Source organism: Liolophura sinensis, chromosome 11, assembly GCF_032854445.1.
Source record: "Liolophura sinensis isolate JHLJ2023 chromosome 11, CUHK_Ljap_v2, whole genome shotgun sequence".
Lineage (NCBI taxonomy): Eukaryota > Metazoa > Mollusca > Polyplacophora > Chitonida > Chitonidae > Liolophura > Liolophura sinensis.
This window is the reverse complement of record NC_088305.1, coordinates 19,610,348-19,628,639: the sequence shown is the minus strand read 5'-3', so window position 1 is coordinate 19,628,639 and position 18,292 is coordinate 19,610,348. Positions and strand designations below refer to the sequence as shown.

The window sequence follows — 18,292 nt, the reverse complement described above, 5'->3', positions numbered from 1 at the left end:
TGTACTGTAGTATAGTGGGGCGTGTCATAATGTGGTGCAGTATAACACAGGACACAGCCTACACACCTATGGCACATGAAGCTGTAGTCAGGCTGCTGAGCGAGCAAGTGCCGGCCTGGGTGGCCACCGTTCTGGCGGCCGTTCTGACCATCTGGCCGTGCTGGCTGGTTGACAGGTGATTCACGCAGCCAGGAGGGGACGAGACCGTGCCACAGCCCCAACGAACTAGACAACACCGGGGTTCGAGTCCTAGAAAATACGCTGCCTGGGGTAGGCCAACTCACTTTCGGCCGCGCATTCCGACCTCACACTCGCCGCCAGCCACCACGCCAGCAGCAGCGGCGGCTGACGGGGAGGTGAGGTCAAAGCACTCTCGATGACCCTATCGATGTCACTCTCTATGTATTGTACTACGTAGTCGAAACCCCATTGGCCTACAGCGACGTCTAGCCCTTGCTGAACAAGGACTCAAAGTGAGTCTGGCCCGCGTATCGGCTTGGCTAGCCCAACAGGATACGTGCGCGCTACACCGGTTCGTTCGATGGAGCTATGCGCGTAACCGGGTCGTGGCGGGCCCCTATCGAAATCACCTCGCGGAACCAGCAAGAAGTGCGTCAAGCCTTGTACGCTCCTCCCACTGCCAAGCGGCTGACCTATTGTTACCGCGCTGGCGATCTAGTGCGTATGAGTAAAGTCAAAGAAAATTGAGAAAAATCGTACCTCCCAAATTGGAGCACCCACCCCAGTCAGCCCGTCGTCTACACGACTTGAACGAGGAACGGTTGGTCGGGACATTTTACGAGACCGAATTGCACCATGTGACGTCCGCGGCAGACAAGTTTTATCAGGTGGAGAAGATCTTAAAGACGGAACGCCGCGGAGGAAAATCGTACTATTTGGTGAAGTGGGTCGGCTATCCACGCAGCTTCAATTCTTGGGTGCTGGCCATGGGCATCAAACGTATTTAACTCCAGCGGTGAACAGGCGTCTCTCACTTCCTATCGATCTCCCTCAAGGAATGCATTAGTGCATGCGAGACCTGCGCGAGACCAAAGGCACCGTGGCAGTCGCGCTCGGACTTCTCCTATACATCGGAGTCTTGGTAGGTGGGTTGGCCACAGAAGTCAGCGCTCAACTCCTCCAAAACCATTCCGCCATTTATGTTTACAAAAATGACCACCACCCGTCTCCCCGTACCTGGTGCCCAGTATCGTCAAAGCCTTCAACGCGCTCGACCAAGAGATGGCATCGATCCTCTATTACACGACCCTCTCGGACGGTATCGTGCGTTTTAAGATCAATACCAAGCCGCGCAATACCCAAGTCCAACGAGCCAGCCCGTAGCCGAGTCCATCGATCTCTTGAGTGAGGCGGAGATTTTAGAGAGCGTCCCCATCACTTTAGGTTGGAAGGCTGCCCAGTTCCTATAACGCGTCAAACAAAGTTCTTCCATCGGGTGGACGGACCGCGGAGAGACCGCGGAGGGACGGACCATGGAAAAACCGTCCCCGAGAGCAGCATGATCGACTTGGTCTACGACGCTTTATGTGAAATACAAGCTTTCCAACGCACGGGTCGGGAGGACTTCGCCCGCCGGCTGAGAGCCATGAACATCCCGCGAGACTGGGTACGCAACCGTACATGTTGAGGTGACATTGAGCAATCGAGCGATCGCTGGCGTGAGTGAGTGCGGAGAAAGATGGACACCCCACCCCGGCCGAAAAAATCCTCCACACCACGGTCTCTGCCGTCCGGTCTCGGATAACCACCACCACTACCATCACCACTACTACCACCACCGCCACCACACCACACTGACCCTCGGGGCGACAACAGAAGTGACCCGGACTGCGCCCATCTTCAACCATCGTGCCACCGTGGAAGTGGAGTGCGTATTAAATGCCGCGCGGGATGGAAAAACGGTCAGTTCACCCGGAGGAGATCATCACACCAACATGTTTTACGTGACGCTACCCATGTGGGAGTGGGGATGTAGGTCGGTAAGGATACAGTGCCCCCAGACCTGGTACAACGTTCAGGAAGACAAATTGTGGTATATCATAGACTTCAAAGATGGCCCGCACCGCGCTAGGGATAAATTATACTTGCCGAAAGGGTATTACCTCTCGCTCAACGCACTCACCAAGGCCTTGACAGGATTGTTGATCGACACGAACATCGCCTTGCTCAAGTCTTACGCCTGTGATTTGACGTTCAGTTTCGATGATGTGCAGCGGAAATACACCATACGCTTTCGGAAACAATTAGGGCTTGGTTTCAAGCGTCTGCAGCAGCTCTTGAATTTGCGGTACAGCTGGATAATGGTGCCACGGATCTGATTCACGTCGGTGGCGAAGATTTACAAGCGACCACACCAAGGCTGTACGTATACACACACATTGTCGAGCCACGTGTGGTGGGAGACACGCTCGCGCCATAGCTGTGGCTGGTGACCACGAAAGGGAAATACGGTCAGCACATCCCCCAGACCTTCCAACACCTGAAATACGCTCCCCATGCGGCACAAGCGTTTCTCCATAGTGGAAAATGATATTAGGGATAAAACGGCCCGACAGGTGCAAATTTTTACGCGGTAAAGTGGTGTTAACAGTTCACTTTCGACAGCGGCGCGCCTTACCTTTGCCATGACACCCGACTTTGAGAGCGGGGATTTCGTCAGAATGTACATGAACATCTTTACCAACAAAGGGAAAGTGTTCCACAACGTACTCGCACCACGTTCGCCAAAGACATTACGCTGTTTAGTTTCGACTTAACATCAATCCCCACAACAGTCACCAACTAAACATGGTCCAGACAGGCGATTTGCGCCTTGAGATGCGGTTTGCCAAACCACTACCGGAAACCGTTAACGTGGTGTGCCATGCGGAGTTCGACAATACCATAGAAGTAGACAAAAGCCGAAAAGGGCTCTGTGACTTTGCCAGTTACACACCATAGACCTTCAAGCGGACGCGTTTACCCAGGCCGTGTGGAGGGACGTACGGAACCACCTCCCTCGCCGAGTGACTGACGCACCCTGGACCTGTGTCATCATCACGGACACGTACCTCCGCCCCAGGTAACACTGGGTGGCCGTCTCCATTGACGTTTGCCCGAACCCGCCCGTCTATGGGGAGAATACTTTGATTCTTACGGACTCCAACTCCTACATGCTGATATGACCGCTTGGCTCAATCGGAGAACACACCACTGGACGTAGAATGATCGGCGGTTGCAGAGTCTGGACACGGGTGTGTGCGGGCAGTATTGCGTGTATTACTTAACCCATGGACGCTATGCTACATACGTTCGGCATGTCGTGCACGACGTGCGATCACCGCCAGTTTGTGGTCCAGTCCACGTTTTTTTTTCTTCTCTCAGCCAGTTGGTGGTAATAACTTCCCATGTTTTCCTCTTCGACGTGTATTAACCCCGTTCTATGAATAAATGGCGAAACAATGAGATGACACTCGCATACAGTCTGTTTGACTTATTATTTACTCTTCACGGCAACACATAATGTTAATGGGGATGTGGTGGGACGTCCATTCCGTTGAGCTGGTAGTCGCTTCCTCCAAAGGGGACAGATAAGCTTGGAAGTCGTACCACGCTCGGTAAGGGAGTATTCCGCCCTCATCTTCCCGGAGGTAAATACCCATGTCAGCCAACTCTTTGAAAATAGTGGGTTGGTTGCGGAATACACCACCCACGTGCTTGCGGCGAACGGCGTTGGTGCGCGTCCGACCGTGTCTTACAAAACGTCTTATGGCAGGCTTTGCACGTGTAGTATTGAGCACGAGCCAGGTCTTTGATATAGCTGAAATGACGATCGTGAAGGTTCAGTCGCATGGTGGAAGCATAGCGCTACGATGGATGAGTTGAGCCGAGTAAAAGTTCTCCATGGGGGCGAGTTTCTCCCTTGATTAATGTCAAGGTAAAATAACTTTATTCTGCCTTCATTAAGTAACTTTCCGCACATTTCTGATGGTCCCTTGCAGCAGTCAGAATTTATTCATTTCTACTTTTAGTATTCTCTCGTACTTTGATATCAGTGGACGCTTCCTTTTCCCTTGTCATGATAAACGCTCTAACAGTATAGTATACCATAGTATAATATAGCATAGAATATAGTATAGTATGGTATAGTATAGCACAGTACAGTACACCAAGGGGATTCCCCATCCTCCTCCTCCACAATGGGACACATTTTCGACGTACTATACTGCTGCTGTCCAAAGCATGCTTGTCTATCGCCGAAACGTCCAGTAACGCCGTCAAATGATCCCTGTGGCTTATACATCAAAATTGTGCCGCCAACAAAACTCATTGTAGTATCTACATCCACGTATTCAGCAGGTCGATAAAGCAAATGAAAAGTTGTTTTCTGAAGCCATGTCTACACCTTTTAACCCAAAGAACAACAGAATATTGAGACTTCCTTAGATCATAACGCTGGTGAGCGATCCACGACGCTCGTGGGGCTGTTTTCACAGTAGTTCATTGAACAGCAGCAGTATACGGTGGGTATATTTGTACATTTATCTATTATTTAAGCCTATTTTACTGAAGTTTTAACGCTGTACTCCAGAATCTTTCCGGGAAGCCAGACAGAGCTTTCCCACTTCCCGCTGGAGAGGAAGCCAACATGAGCTGAACTTGAACTCCCAACTACCACATTGGTGGGAGGCCTCTGAGATATTGCGCCGCGCTGGTGAAGCAGCTATGAAGAATGGACTCCTGGTTTATGGGTAGAGGTACTTGGGGAAAACTGCAGCCCTTCCACAGGTACCTGTACCTGACGATGGTTTAAGAAATCGGAGACACAAAGAATGTTTCAGTATAAAAATACCAATCTTTAATTACGATTAAGGAAATGTACAACTGGAGCTGAAACGCTAATTTACATACACAGGTACATCTTATACAAATACTTATCACTATATACATACCTGTCTTTGTGTGTGTGTATATATATATATATATATATATATATATATATGTATGTATGTGTGTGTGCAAGTGTATATATATGTATGTACAGTTGCCAGATAATAACTTAACAGCTGTGTTTAAAAGGCAATATGAGAGGTGATGCAGAAGACAGAGTCTATAAAGAGGTGTTAAAGGCAGTAACAGACTAAAAAGGTCTAAAAGACACAGATAGGTGAGTTAGGTTAGAAGTAAAACTGCACAAAATGGCTATCCACATTGATATGGTTTGAAGCAGAAATGACCTCTGTCCCTTTGATTGACAAGAGAGGTCACCCGGTGTGTAGTTCTAATCAGGTTCATCCTTGTCTGTACGCAATAAGAGTGGTTCCGAATTCTGGCCAAAACATCATGAGGAGTGGTTCAGAATTCTGGCCAAAACATCATGAAAAGTGGTTCAGAATTCCGGCCAAAACATCATGTAGAATGGTTCAGAATTCTGGCCAAAACATCATGAAGAGTGGTTCAGAATACTGGCCAAAACATCATGTAGAGTGGTTCAGAATTCTGGCCAATACATCATATAAAGTGGTTCAGAATTCTGGCCAAAACATCATGAAGAGTGGTTCAGAATTCTGGCCAAAACATCATGAAGAGTGGTTCGGAATTCTCGCCAAACATCAGGAAGTGGTACAGAATTCTGGCCAAACCATCATGAAAAGTGGTTCAGAATTCTGGCCAAAACATCATGTAGAATGGTTCAGAATTCTGGCCAAAACATCATGAAGAGTGGTTCAGAATTCTGGCCTAAACATCATGAAGAATAGTTTGGAATTCTGGCCAAAACATCAGAAGTGGTACAGAATTCTGGCCAAACCATCATGAAGAGTGGTTCAGAATTCTGGCCAAAACATCCCGAAGTGGTTCAGAATTCTGACCACATCAAGAAACAAACAGGGAATCTGAAGACTCTGGAATCATTTTTAGGGCTTTTAAAAACTATAATGCCACCAGTCAATGCACTTTTCCAAAAAACTATGGTAAAAAATAATGCCAATAGCCAAAGAAGTCGACATACTTCACAAATAATTATAGACCAAACTTCTGTGCCAGTCTGTACACCAGGGGCTTCCAAATGACCGCAGTCATAAGACGGATACCATATTACAACATGAAAAAAAACATCTATAAAACATAGTTGGGTTGCCATGTGAGACTGCCGCAAGCAAAGTGTATGTAGGCTGAATTCTAGTTAATAATAAAAATGGCGAACTTTAAAAGCAAAAGAATGTCCACACCAAAGCACTTCACGTCAACTATCCAACCATGTGAATTTGGTATATCCACGAAACATTACCACAAACTTCAGGATATGTTTGAGATTCCTATTTGCTCACAAAAACCACAGATGCACACATTTTGAAGTACAGTCGAACATGCACATCCTGTGAAAAGGGAGTAGTTCTAGATCTGTCACAAGAGAGGCGATATGCAAAACGACACACAGAAATGGACAGGATAACAAGAACTACCAGATCTATCAAAATACAGAAAAAGAAAAATAAAAATCAACAGTTAGAACTGTTGGATTATCTCAGCATAAACCATTATTAATTACAACTGTCTAATTAGTAAAAATGACAAAAGTACATCAAATTTTTGTCAGAGTAGAGACTATATATCATGAATCATTACTGTGTACTGTCTGAGTAGATGCAACAAAAGAGTATACTTTCACGTCTAAGCAGATGCAACAGAAGAGTATACTTTCACGTCTAAGTAGATGCAACAAAAGAGTATACTTTCATGTCTAAGTAGATGCAACAAAAGAGTATACTTTCATGTCTGAGTAGATGCAACAAAAGAGTATACTTTCATGTCTAAGCAGATGCAACAAAAGAGTATACTTTCATGTCTAAGTAGATGCAACAAAAGAGTATACTTTCATGTCTGAGTAGATGCAACAAAAGAGTATACATTCATGTCTGAGTAGAGAAGTATATTAGAGTAGAGACAAGGCAAAATTGGTTTGAGTCTGAGTAGATACAACAAAAGAACATTAGATCTGTTTGAATAAAAAGACAACAAAACAAGTATAAAATATGTTTTAAGTATAGGGATGTTAAAATACCATTACTCCAATATAACATTACATCTGTCTGATACAAAAATGCAGATCTATCTTGAAACAAAAGAGCTGTTGATCTGTATGAATACCAAGCTGCTGACCTAAATGTGTAAAGTGCAACCTGTATGTATAAAGGGCCACAAATCTGTTGCTTTGTACGAATGAAGAAGAACAACCTAGCTTTTGATGTGGAAACAAAAAAACTTTTGATCTGTTTGGACAGTGAAGACAATTAGCACAAAGCTCTGCACTTATAGGAAATACTAGTATAGCGAATATCATGCCGAGTCATTTCAATGCAGACAGAAACACATGTGCCTGGATAAAGTCACAACATAGCAGATGATAGTTTTGAGTAGAGACATACCCAGTATTTGATCTATGCAGTCATGACAGTGCTGTTTAATATCTGCTAAGTTAAAAGCCGTGTTTGAGTAAACCGGGCAATATATTTGTCTTATAATTATAACATATGTCCAGGCAACAAAATATACATTAAGTAACAACAATAGTACAGTGTAGGTTCTGTTTAAATAGTGTTGACAATACTGTATGAAATAAGTCTGAATAGGCGCTGCAATACACTAACAGCGGGTGTCGCAGTGACACTACATACGACATAAAACAAGAGATATCTCCCCACAAACATAACACAAAACAGGAGATGTGTCACCGTGGATATGACACGAAACAGATGTGTCACCAGAAAACAGGAGAACTGGACATGACAAAACAGGAGATGTGTCACCACAAAACAGGAGATGCGTCACCACAAAACAGGAGATGTGTCACCACAAAACAGGAGATGTGTGAACATAGATATGACACAAAACAACTGCGTCACCACAAAACAGGAAACTGTATATGACAAAACAGGAGATGTGTCACCATGGACATGACACACAACAGGAGATGTGTCACAATGAATATGACAGAAAAAGGAGATATGTCACTGGATACAACAAAAAACAGGAGATGTGTCACAATGAATGTGACAAAAAACAGGAGATGTGTCTCCACAAAACAGAACTGTCACCACGGATATGACACAAAACAGGAGATGTCACCATGAATATGTTCCAATAAGTTTAACACAAAACAAAGAGATGGGTCACAATAAATGCATGTCTGATGTGAGACAATACTCAGTATTCAAAGACAAGTCTACAAAATTTGTTAGCTTTTAGATTGATAAGGCGGCATTTTCCTCATGTGACAGCTATTTCACAATACCCCGCACACCTCTTCCTAACAAAGTTACTGAATGGAGCTTTACAAGAAGAGAAAAAAGTGTCACGTGGCATTTAATAGAAACACAACCAGAGAGAATTGCACCGGAAAAAAAAACATGATATTTAAAACAGATTTTTTAAAAATTTCAAGAAATATCCAAATAATTACCAAAATGCAAACAGTCTGAATGTAACAACTCATGCAAAAAAAAAACAAGTAGCTTTTACTTATATTAAGCTTTCCTGATATGTTCACAAGTTATAATCAAGTAGACAGTAGCTCAGAACAAATGTAATGCATCTTCAGGAGTAACAAATCTACAAGAGAAAAGACAAGAAAAAAGAAAAACAGCAGCACAGATATAAAACATATGTAACATTTGGATTTTTTATGTTTTCTTTTTCAGAGTAACTGAGTAACAAGCTAACTTCTGAATATGTTGAAACCAACAATTTTCTAATATTTTTTATTATATATATATATATATATATTATAACTTTAAAGAATTGAACACTTGAAATGAAACAAACACTTGAAACCAATCTGCATAAAACTATCATATTGCAAAATTGTTTGTTTGATTCAGGGGATTGACTACTTTCCATTCTTTTTCTTATTTGTCTTGGATCAAAGATCTGTTGTCATGTCACAGTGCCAGTCACTATTGCCATGACACAATGTTAGTCACTATTGTCATGTCACCGTGCCAGCCACTACTGTCAAGTGGCTGTGTTAGTCACTGTTGCCTTTCATTTCCTGTTGATTTTTACAGGTATGTGATGCCCCGTAGATGCAATTAAAGCTTTTCATATACCAACCCCCGGGAACTAATTTGTAAGGTGGTGGGTGTTTGTGGTGAAGGATTATGAGACTTGAAATTTGAAGCTCAATAATTACACAAGAGAATAAAACACCAAAAGAATTGAATATCAGAAATATCATAAGCACGCCACTATTTTGAATAATAATAATAATAATAATATATACAAATACGTATTCACAATGTTACAAAATTCGTTATCAAAAAAAGATTGAAAAAAGTGCATAATTTAGTATTATAGTGTAACTAAATCTTAAATCTGTATGGAATGTTTTATAATTTTAGAAAGTCCAAAAACAGATTTTTCTCCAAATTGCCAAAAAATAAAAATAAAACCAAAAAGAAAATCAATGCACAAACAACACTCTTAAGTTACAGTTCCTAGAATATGCATTCTACACAAAATCAATTTGAAAAAGAAAGAAGTTATCTTGTTAAAGCACAACTCATATTTTTTCAAGTACTCATACAGAAAATCATATCATCTGTGCATCAAAAGCCTGTGTGGGTTCAGTCTCTTTAGCATACATATTAATGCATGGTCTTATCAGACGTACTACATACATGAAAACAGCCCGGTGCTTTGAGGGTATAAGAGACACAGTGTAAATATGAACATAAATAACTCCAGCAAGGTACTGAGATATGAAAATAAAAAAACTGAATCTGCACAAATACAGAGTAAAAGATGCTTCCCACCAGTATATGAACTGTACAGCCTTAAAAAAAAAGTCGCCCACATAAGAAACACATTCATTTTTTTAAAACTTTGATCTCTGAAGCTGCTCACTGATTTAATTTAAGTTTGAACATTAAGAATTTTACAAAAAAAGAGAAAATAATAGTACCAATAAATACAAAATACATGGAGAAGCCAATGTTTTTCTTTGCTTGTTTTTATTTTTTAAGATATCTTTTCAAAATGGATGTTGACATCATGAGTTACCTCCAATGTCATGGAGGTTATATAATTAGCATTTTACAGCTACTGAGGTCTAACAAACAGCCTTTGAAAATCTGAGTCACCTAATTAATAGATTAAAAAAAAAAAAAGAAGAGAAAAACAGATTAACGGACACAGCATGTAACTTTTTTCTAACACCTATTAAAGACAAGCGTATTCTGCTTTTGTGTGTAACTTTAACCTGTTAAAATGTGTCCAAGGCCTGAACACTCACACCAGTACGCATGCACTCACACTGATTTCACTGACACACTTCATGGCGAAGGCTTCGTGCAGCCTTCCCCTCACAGAGATAACACCTGGTATGTACAATATCTAGCACAAGTCCTCTGCTTTATCTACCACGATCCTGCTATGCATCCACATATCCCTATACTCTGCATTCACACAGGGACCATGCATTGATCACAAGTTCAATTATAAAGTGTTCTCACAATAACAAGCCCCACCTCATAAATGTATTCAATGCAAATCTGTCCTTTTATGTGGATGCAAAGTAATTCTTAGCCAATCAGTGGCCGTCTCCCTCCTGCAATGAGGCCCACTTTCTTCAAAGAGATGTTTCAACCGTGGAATAATTGTTGTTGTTCAGGTTATTTTACCTTCATCTTTTGGTTCTGGTGATTCTGGTGTGACCTTTTTAATTTGACTGGACATTGGTGTCATGATTATTCATGACTGATCTTGCCACACACAACACTTTATACTGGGTTTGAGGTCAAGGCATAACGGACATGACATATAAGTCTGGGTACTGTGGAGCTGCTTTTAAAATGGAACTCACACATTCAAGGTGTATAATAGCAGGTAACTTTAATGTTAGTCAGTCCTCATCAAGATTCTGCTTAAATGAAGGCATCAGGCACATCACGGTTCTCAGCTTCATACACCTTTCTTGGCTCAACGTGGGATAGCAGTTTTCATAGCAGATAAAGCAGAAGGTCTATGCAACCTGCAGCTTCTGAAGAAAACCCTTGGACAGTAAAATATCACAATTGCATTTGATATGTAACAGTATAAAAACATGGTAGCCAATGGAAACAACCCATTTCCATTCCATCTCACCTAGACATGCTATTGTGAGCGGTTGATGATTCAGCTTGAAAAACAAACCTTCCCAATCAGCACTTTTTTTGTTTTCTTTTCATATCCACTTCAATGCTCACAATGCTTGGAGATAAACATACAACACCCTTGTTCTTTTTTTTTTTTTAAGTATCGAAAACCATCTACAAACCAGTTTCCTGTGAAAGGAAGTAACTTTGTTTCAGTTTCAACCAAACCAACGATACTACAAAACTAACAGAAAATGTTATTTTTTTTTTCCAGGATTTTTTCTTTTTTTCATTTTTAAGGTTGCTAAACTCAAAGTGAATGACAACTCCAATTCTGCTGAGTGGTTCAGTTTGGGAATATGAATATTTTCCACTGGCTAATTCCTGATCACTAAGGAAACAGGTGGTACCAAGAATTCCCTAATTACCAATGGTACACATTTCGGTCGACTCTAATAAGCCACTATTGGTTAAGGTTCTATGGTCAGAGTGACCTCCCTTGAGCTATACCCTTCTTCATGCTGCACAAGTCCTTCTTTCATTGTGTATACGTGTTCATCCCGGTTAAATAATCTGCTGCTATTTAAAATATCACCCAATAAAATTTCCCCTTACATCACATGTGTATGAATATTCATGAGCTTGGATAACCAATCTGGTTGCTCTCTGGCCATGGGACCTCTAATCAGGCTTCAGATTCCACAGCATACTTGTCTCCAGTTGGCGTACTCTGCTTCCAGAACTTCATCTTGGCCAGCTTTGTTTTCATAGCATCAGGACGGTGCTGAAGTCAAAAAAAAAAGCATCATACTTGGTGAAGACTTAAAAGCCGGAATCATTTTGTAGCTAAATACATATTCATACCTTTGGCAGACATGTATTTCTAAACAGCGATTGTTTTAAACAGATTGAAGCAATGACCCTGTACTCATCCAGCAGCCATCTGCCTCATTGTAATTTCTCACTTATCTTGTATTTACATTACATGTAACTGATTAAAAAAATCGTCAGTTATTTCATTTTGACCTGACATGTATTTCCCCAGTTCTTGAAGACTTAAGTAATAACTGTATCACTGCCCAATGACAAACAGTCTATTCTGAAATTTCTCAGTCAACTTGACTTTCTCACCCTTGTGATCTTCTCACTTTATACCAAGATTTCTCAATCACCTACATTTTTCTTGCTTACCTTGATGTTCTCTCATAAAATTTCTCACCACCCTGCTTTTTTTTCTTCTTACACCTGCCTTAAGTTTGCAACAACAATTTCAACTTTCAAACACTCATGAAGACAAATTTCCTATTTCGACTATTGACTACACACAAATAACGAATACCAATAACGAATAATAATAAGTTAACATTGGGCATAACTGCTAATACACCTTTGAACAACTGGGCCCAGTCGAATAAAGTCAGGAATTACTTTGTGGAAGCGTGCCCTGGACACACACAGACTTGCTTACTCACCTCCATCAGCCACATGCCCGATGGTGACGTAGGGTTTCTGTAGGCATAGAACAGCCAGCCCCCTATCCCAATGACAAGAGCCACAATGATGATGATAGCGATGACAGCTCCTGGTGGGAACCCTATGCCATCACCTGGAACACAGTTACACAGAACACCAATCAGCACATTTCACCTAAAGTTCAGCATATTTCACCGAAAGTTCAGCATATTTTAGCATATTTCACCTAAAGTTCAGCATATTTCACCTAAAGTTCAGCATTTTTCATGTGGTACATTTTTCTCGATTCTGATTCCTCCATCCACCTTGCAGTTCTACTTACAAGGTTTTTGTTTTGATTAATGCATTATCAGAAGTGCTGGCATCAAATGTATCATTTTAAGGCTTTTATATGCTTCTGAAAGTGCATTTTTACATGACAAACTTTGGCTGAAATACTGTATAAACGGCCTAAAGTTCTATCCACGACTAAATTGCTCTGAAAAATTTGCCAGATTCTGAGAGTTGTACTGATCATAGATTTTTAGGTTTGTTATAAGTTGTTTTAGGTTTGTCATAAGTTGTTTTAGGTTTGCTATAAGTTGTTTAAGTTAATTAAGGTTAGTTATAAGTTGTTTTAGGTTTGTGCAAAATGTAGGAAAAACACATTCACAATGCATTTTTTGGCACTGGGAAAATGTACCAGCACCAAAAGTAACATTTCATGAAATTTATTAGCTGCCAAATACATTTGTTTGGACAAAATTTATGGTAATCTATCGTAAATACTAATATGTTTTGCCCTCAGATTTTAATGCCAAGCTTTTCCCATGATTCCTCTGCACCTGATTGTATCTTTTACTGATGGAGTGTTGATTACTTGTTTAACTTTGTAAACTGTCAGTTAATTTCTAACACCCAGATTTACATGTAATGCTTCCTATTATTTTGATTATAATGAATTTGGCAAAATTACCTCTAAAACTCAGATTTGCATTAGGCAGCAATGTTACCAAAGAGTTGGCCTGTATGAGACACACGCATGCAAACTTCAGCTCAAAAACACATGTAATTAACCATTAATCTGATCATGGATTGAAATAAAGAAAAGAGAAACGAGGTCACGAATTTTGTTTTCCTGTATGCCCAGTATGCATGTGCCTTGAAAGCTGATTTTCTTGTTGACCTCAATGGGAAATCTACATTATGAATGTGGTCCATAAAGCCCACCATACAACCCACATACATGGGTGCATTTAATTCAGTTAAAAAAAAAACAAAAAAAAATAAATACGTCTACTAATACTTACTTCAAGTTCCATGTTTTCTATTCTTCTAAACTCACATTAGAGTGGAAAAAGAATAAATTGGATAAACTGAATCCAATTTCCCATGTTACAGTTAAAAACCAAACTGAGTGGTAGACTTACCCCTCTTAGTCAGCGGTGCCTTAGTTGGCTGGACAGTAGCGATGGCTGAACAGTTGTCATTTCCAGACTGTAAAACGAGGCAAAACCAGAACACGGTTTATTCTGAATACATTTACTACCCTGGCACAACGCCTAGCTATTTAAAACAAGATCTTACTGATGTATAATCTGAGAAATAGCAATGGACAAACTGACAAATAACAGTCGACAAATTGACAAGTAAAACAATGACTTTCGAATAAAATACTTTTCTCATATACAAGTACAATTTTTTTTCCTCCAAAGTGTGTTTTTTGCAGGCATTTAATAACCATTACTATCATAATTGTATTGGCTGCCAAATAACCATAATAGCAGACTTCACAAATCATTACCATTCAAGAGTTAGTCTGTTAGAAAAGAGATTCTGATTCGCTGCAACCAAACTAGCAGGCTCCTGAGGAAAGGGCCTAAATATATCTAAACGTAAAAATGTCATTCCCTAAACCTTAAGAGGCAAGGAATCTAGTCTCATTACAGTCAGATCAAGTGGTTGCTTCCTGTACTGACTTGTCGCTGACTAGATCTGAAGTAGCACCTGTCTACTTAAAGTCAGACATACAACTACTTGCTCCCTGTTCTGACTTGTGACAACAGGTTGCTGCAGACCTTCCCACATACATTTTAAATTTTACTTAGCATTAACCCTTTCTGTCTATTCCATATAAGCATGCAATATTTCTGGCTGTTCCATGTAAGGATTAACCCTTTCGGACTGTCCGATATAAGCATTAACCACTTCTAACTATCCTATACAAGCATTAACCACTTATAACTGTCCTATACAAGCAATGACCACTTATAACTGTCCTATATAACCATTACCCATATCTGACTGTCCAGTACAAGCATTGACTATTTCTGACTGTCCTATATAACCATTAACCGACTGTCCTATTTAAGTGTTAACCCTTTCTGGCTGTAATATATAAGCATTAACCATTTCCGACTGTCCTATATGAGCATTAACCATTTCTGACTGTCTAGGCATTAAACATGTCATCAAATAGATCAGTAATGTGTTCAACATTACACATAAATTGAAACCCTAACACTAAAGCTGAACATTTGGAACGATAAAATTACCGCACTAATATCAACACTACTCTACAGAGCACATTCACAATTAACAGTCAGTATTACTGTAAATATGCACACATCTGAAAACATCTTTCCCTCATCTGGAATAAAAGATTGTAAAGCATGACAAATGCAATTCACATGTATACAACAACTTATAACTGTCATCACAGCATGCAGATGAAGATTGATATCCCACAGTAAACACCCCACCCATCACCCCACAGTAAACACCCCACCCATCACCCCCACGGTAAACACCCCACCCATCACCCCCACGGTAAACACCCCACCCATAACCCCCACAGTAAACACCCCACCCATCACCCCACAGTAAACAATCCCACAGTAAACACCCCACCCATCACCCCACAGTAAACAATCCCACAGTAAACACCCCACCCATCACCCCACAGTAAACATCCCACCCATCACCCCCACAGTAAACACCCCACCCATCACCCCCACGGTAAACACCCCACCCATAACCCCCACAGTAAACACCCCACCCATCACCCCCACAGTAAACAACCCACCCATCACCCCCACAGTATACACCCCACCCATCACCCCACAGTAAACAACCCACCCATCACCCCACAGTAAACAACCCACCCATCACCCCCACAGTAAACACCCCATCACCACACATCTCGCCATACATGCACATATAGCACAATCGAAACAAAAATTCACTCAGGTCACACCTAGTTTCAAAGCAAATATGCCAGCTGAGCCAAAGAAAAATTACAATGTTTATCCGTTAATCAAGCCAACAAGCTAAAATAAACACATTCAAAAATGCACACAATCAAAAAATGGTAGGTAAAATAATATTATTGCCTGAAAGAGTATAAGAAGCTTGTAGACAGTAATCCTTGTCACATATACATGTATCATATATCCGGATAAAGTTCCCCTGCAGTCATACAAGAAAACACTCGCAATGCAGCATGCATGTGTGTGTGTGTACATGCAGTCCTGCCTCAATGATCAAATCACACTAGTTAACAAGCGCAAATTTGCAATAGCTGCAAAATACTGCAAAAACTGCATGTCGCCCTGCATTCAGGCTCCCAGTTAAATGAATAGCAATGCTGAAAGGGCAGGATGCCAAAAGTATGACCAACAGGCCCAGAATAGAGGATAAGCAGTCAGAAATTAGACAGAGAAATATACAGAGTGTGTTCAAATGACAACAATATTTGTCAACAATATTAAAGTTGACTACTTTATGGACAGTCCCCATTAGATCTTTGTGATTCCCAGTGATAGCTGCACTCACAAAATCTGTTTCTAATGAATGGGCGACTCGAGGACAAGCTACACAGACGGTCCAAATGACAGTAGAACATACCATTTTCTTCTGTGACAATGCAGTACATGTGTACTCCATGTATGTTTTATAAGCACACACATACACCAATAGTTGGGACATAATAAAGGGAAGAATTATTGAGTTCACACCTTTTGACCATCTTCATACAGACGAAAAGGAGATTTACGACATTCCCATTAATAGTGACAAACTGATTTCTCCCTTCATAACCAAATTTGTCACACCATACCAGCAGGCACATCTTGAGACAGCAACAGATAAGACTGTAAACGTGTTAACCAGCTCAGAGCCAGAACACTGAACCAGAACATAACACAGTAGGAACTATAGACAATTCTAATTGTTCTGCATATTAAATACATAAGTTATTGCATTTTACTTAAAGTCTGGTACCTCAAAACCTCAAAATATCCTTTTGATGCCAACGCTTGAATTTTTCTGGGAATAAGTTAACGAAAGTTCACCAAAAAACTGTTAAGTTGCCCAATAAGGTGGTTGAATCCATCAAAATTAGGTAAAATGTGCCACTGCAACAATGATAAATTTTAGGTACGGCAAAAGCTCAGCTAAAGCCATTTGATTGGCATTTTATGCCGTATTCAAGAATACTTTATTAATATGACGGCTGTCAGCATTATGGTGGGAGGAAAACGACAATAGCCCGGAGGAAACCCACAACCATCCACAGGTTGCTAAAACCTTCCCACATATGGCTGGAGAGGAAGCCAGCAAAAGCTGGACTTCAATTCACAGCAACTGCATTGGTGAGAGGCAGAGTTATTGAGCATCACTGGCACGCTGAACCCCTCGGCCATGGAGGCCCCGCAATATTACACTGGTCAAGTCAGAATTATCATCACTGATATTACAAAAGACTAGTACAAGGAGCTCCATTTCATCTCACTGAATTTGTACAGCAAAGAATGAAAGACTATTCCAATCCAAACAGATGTGCATGGAAGCGGGATACATAGAGATTCAGAGAAGATCGAACAGTGTTCGAAAAATGAATAGCTGCAGTATGTCTGTTAGGTTAAAGAGACGGGATCAAGCAAAACCTGTAAGCCAGAGCAGAGCACTCAAGAGGACTGATGCTAAAGTTCTGTGGATCCAAGGATGTTCCTGGGTGGGTAAGGCCAACATAAAAATATGTCTGTTGAACATAGCCTGACCAACCTGTAAAAACTGGGCTCTACTCAACTATTTTTTTTACTTTAAAAATTTATTTACTTTAAAACACAAGGATTTGACAGAAGTTTCTTTCTTTTTCAAGGTTAATTTTTTTTTTAAAACTCCAAACTTATTTCATTACACACATTAAAAAAAAAAAAAAAGAAAAAAAATTTTCAACTGACATCAAATTTCTTCTCATACAGTCAGGCTATGCACAACACTAGAACTTTTAAGTTTGGCCTGATGACAACAGTTTAGGAACGTGCACAGCTTTTGTCTTCTTTTTACAGACGCGTATTAAGAGCATTGTTAGTGCAAGAGCCACGCACTTCAGTGCTTATGAACCTGTCAATTACCTTCAAAAATGGGCAGCCTGGTGTAGCTGTTGTTGTGGTAGCTGTTGTTGTGGTAGTTGTTGTTGTGGTAGTTGTTGTTGGCGTCATAATTATACCACACATAGAAGAGTTTTTATGGCTCTGTAAAAATGTGACAACTTCATCTTAGGCTACACCAATTTAAATTTTTTATTTTATGAGAAGGATGTTTTTTTCTTGACTGTCATCCAAGGGTATAAAAATAAAAAAGTGTCTCAACAATTGTTGCTGTTAAAAAAAAACATTCACATCACCAGAGAGCCTTGCGAAATG

General features: G+C 40.7%; 1 protein-coding gene across 4 annotated transcripts in view; it reads right to left on the bottom strand.

The window, feature by feature from the left end:
* Nucleotides 1–8,807: 8,807 nt before the first annotated feature.
* LOC135477409 (plexin domain-containing protein 2-like) overlaps nt 8,808–18,292 on the bottom strand; it is a 63,194-nt gene continuing 53,709 nt past the window's right edge. For 2 of the 4 annotated variants that reach the window (XM_064757486.1, XM_064757489.1), the window contains 4 exons: nt 18,002–18,121; nt 14,015–14,081; nt 12,605–12,738; nt 8,808–11,916 (listed from right to left, as the gene is read on the bottom strand). In XM_064757486.1, the coding sequence (XP_064613556.1) occupies nt 11,818–11,916; nt 12,605–12,738; nt 14,015–14,081; nt 18,002–18,121 (420 nt within the window). In that variant the 3' untranslated portion in view covers nt 8,808–11,817. The remainder of the gene's footprint in view (nt 11,917–12,604; nt 12,739–14,014; nt 14,082–18,001; nt 18,122–18,292) is intronic. The other 2 variants (XM_064757487.1, XM_064757490.1) reach the window with 1 other exon arrangement.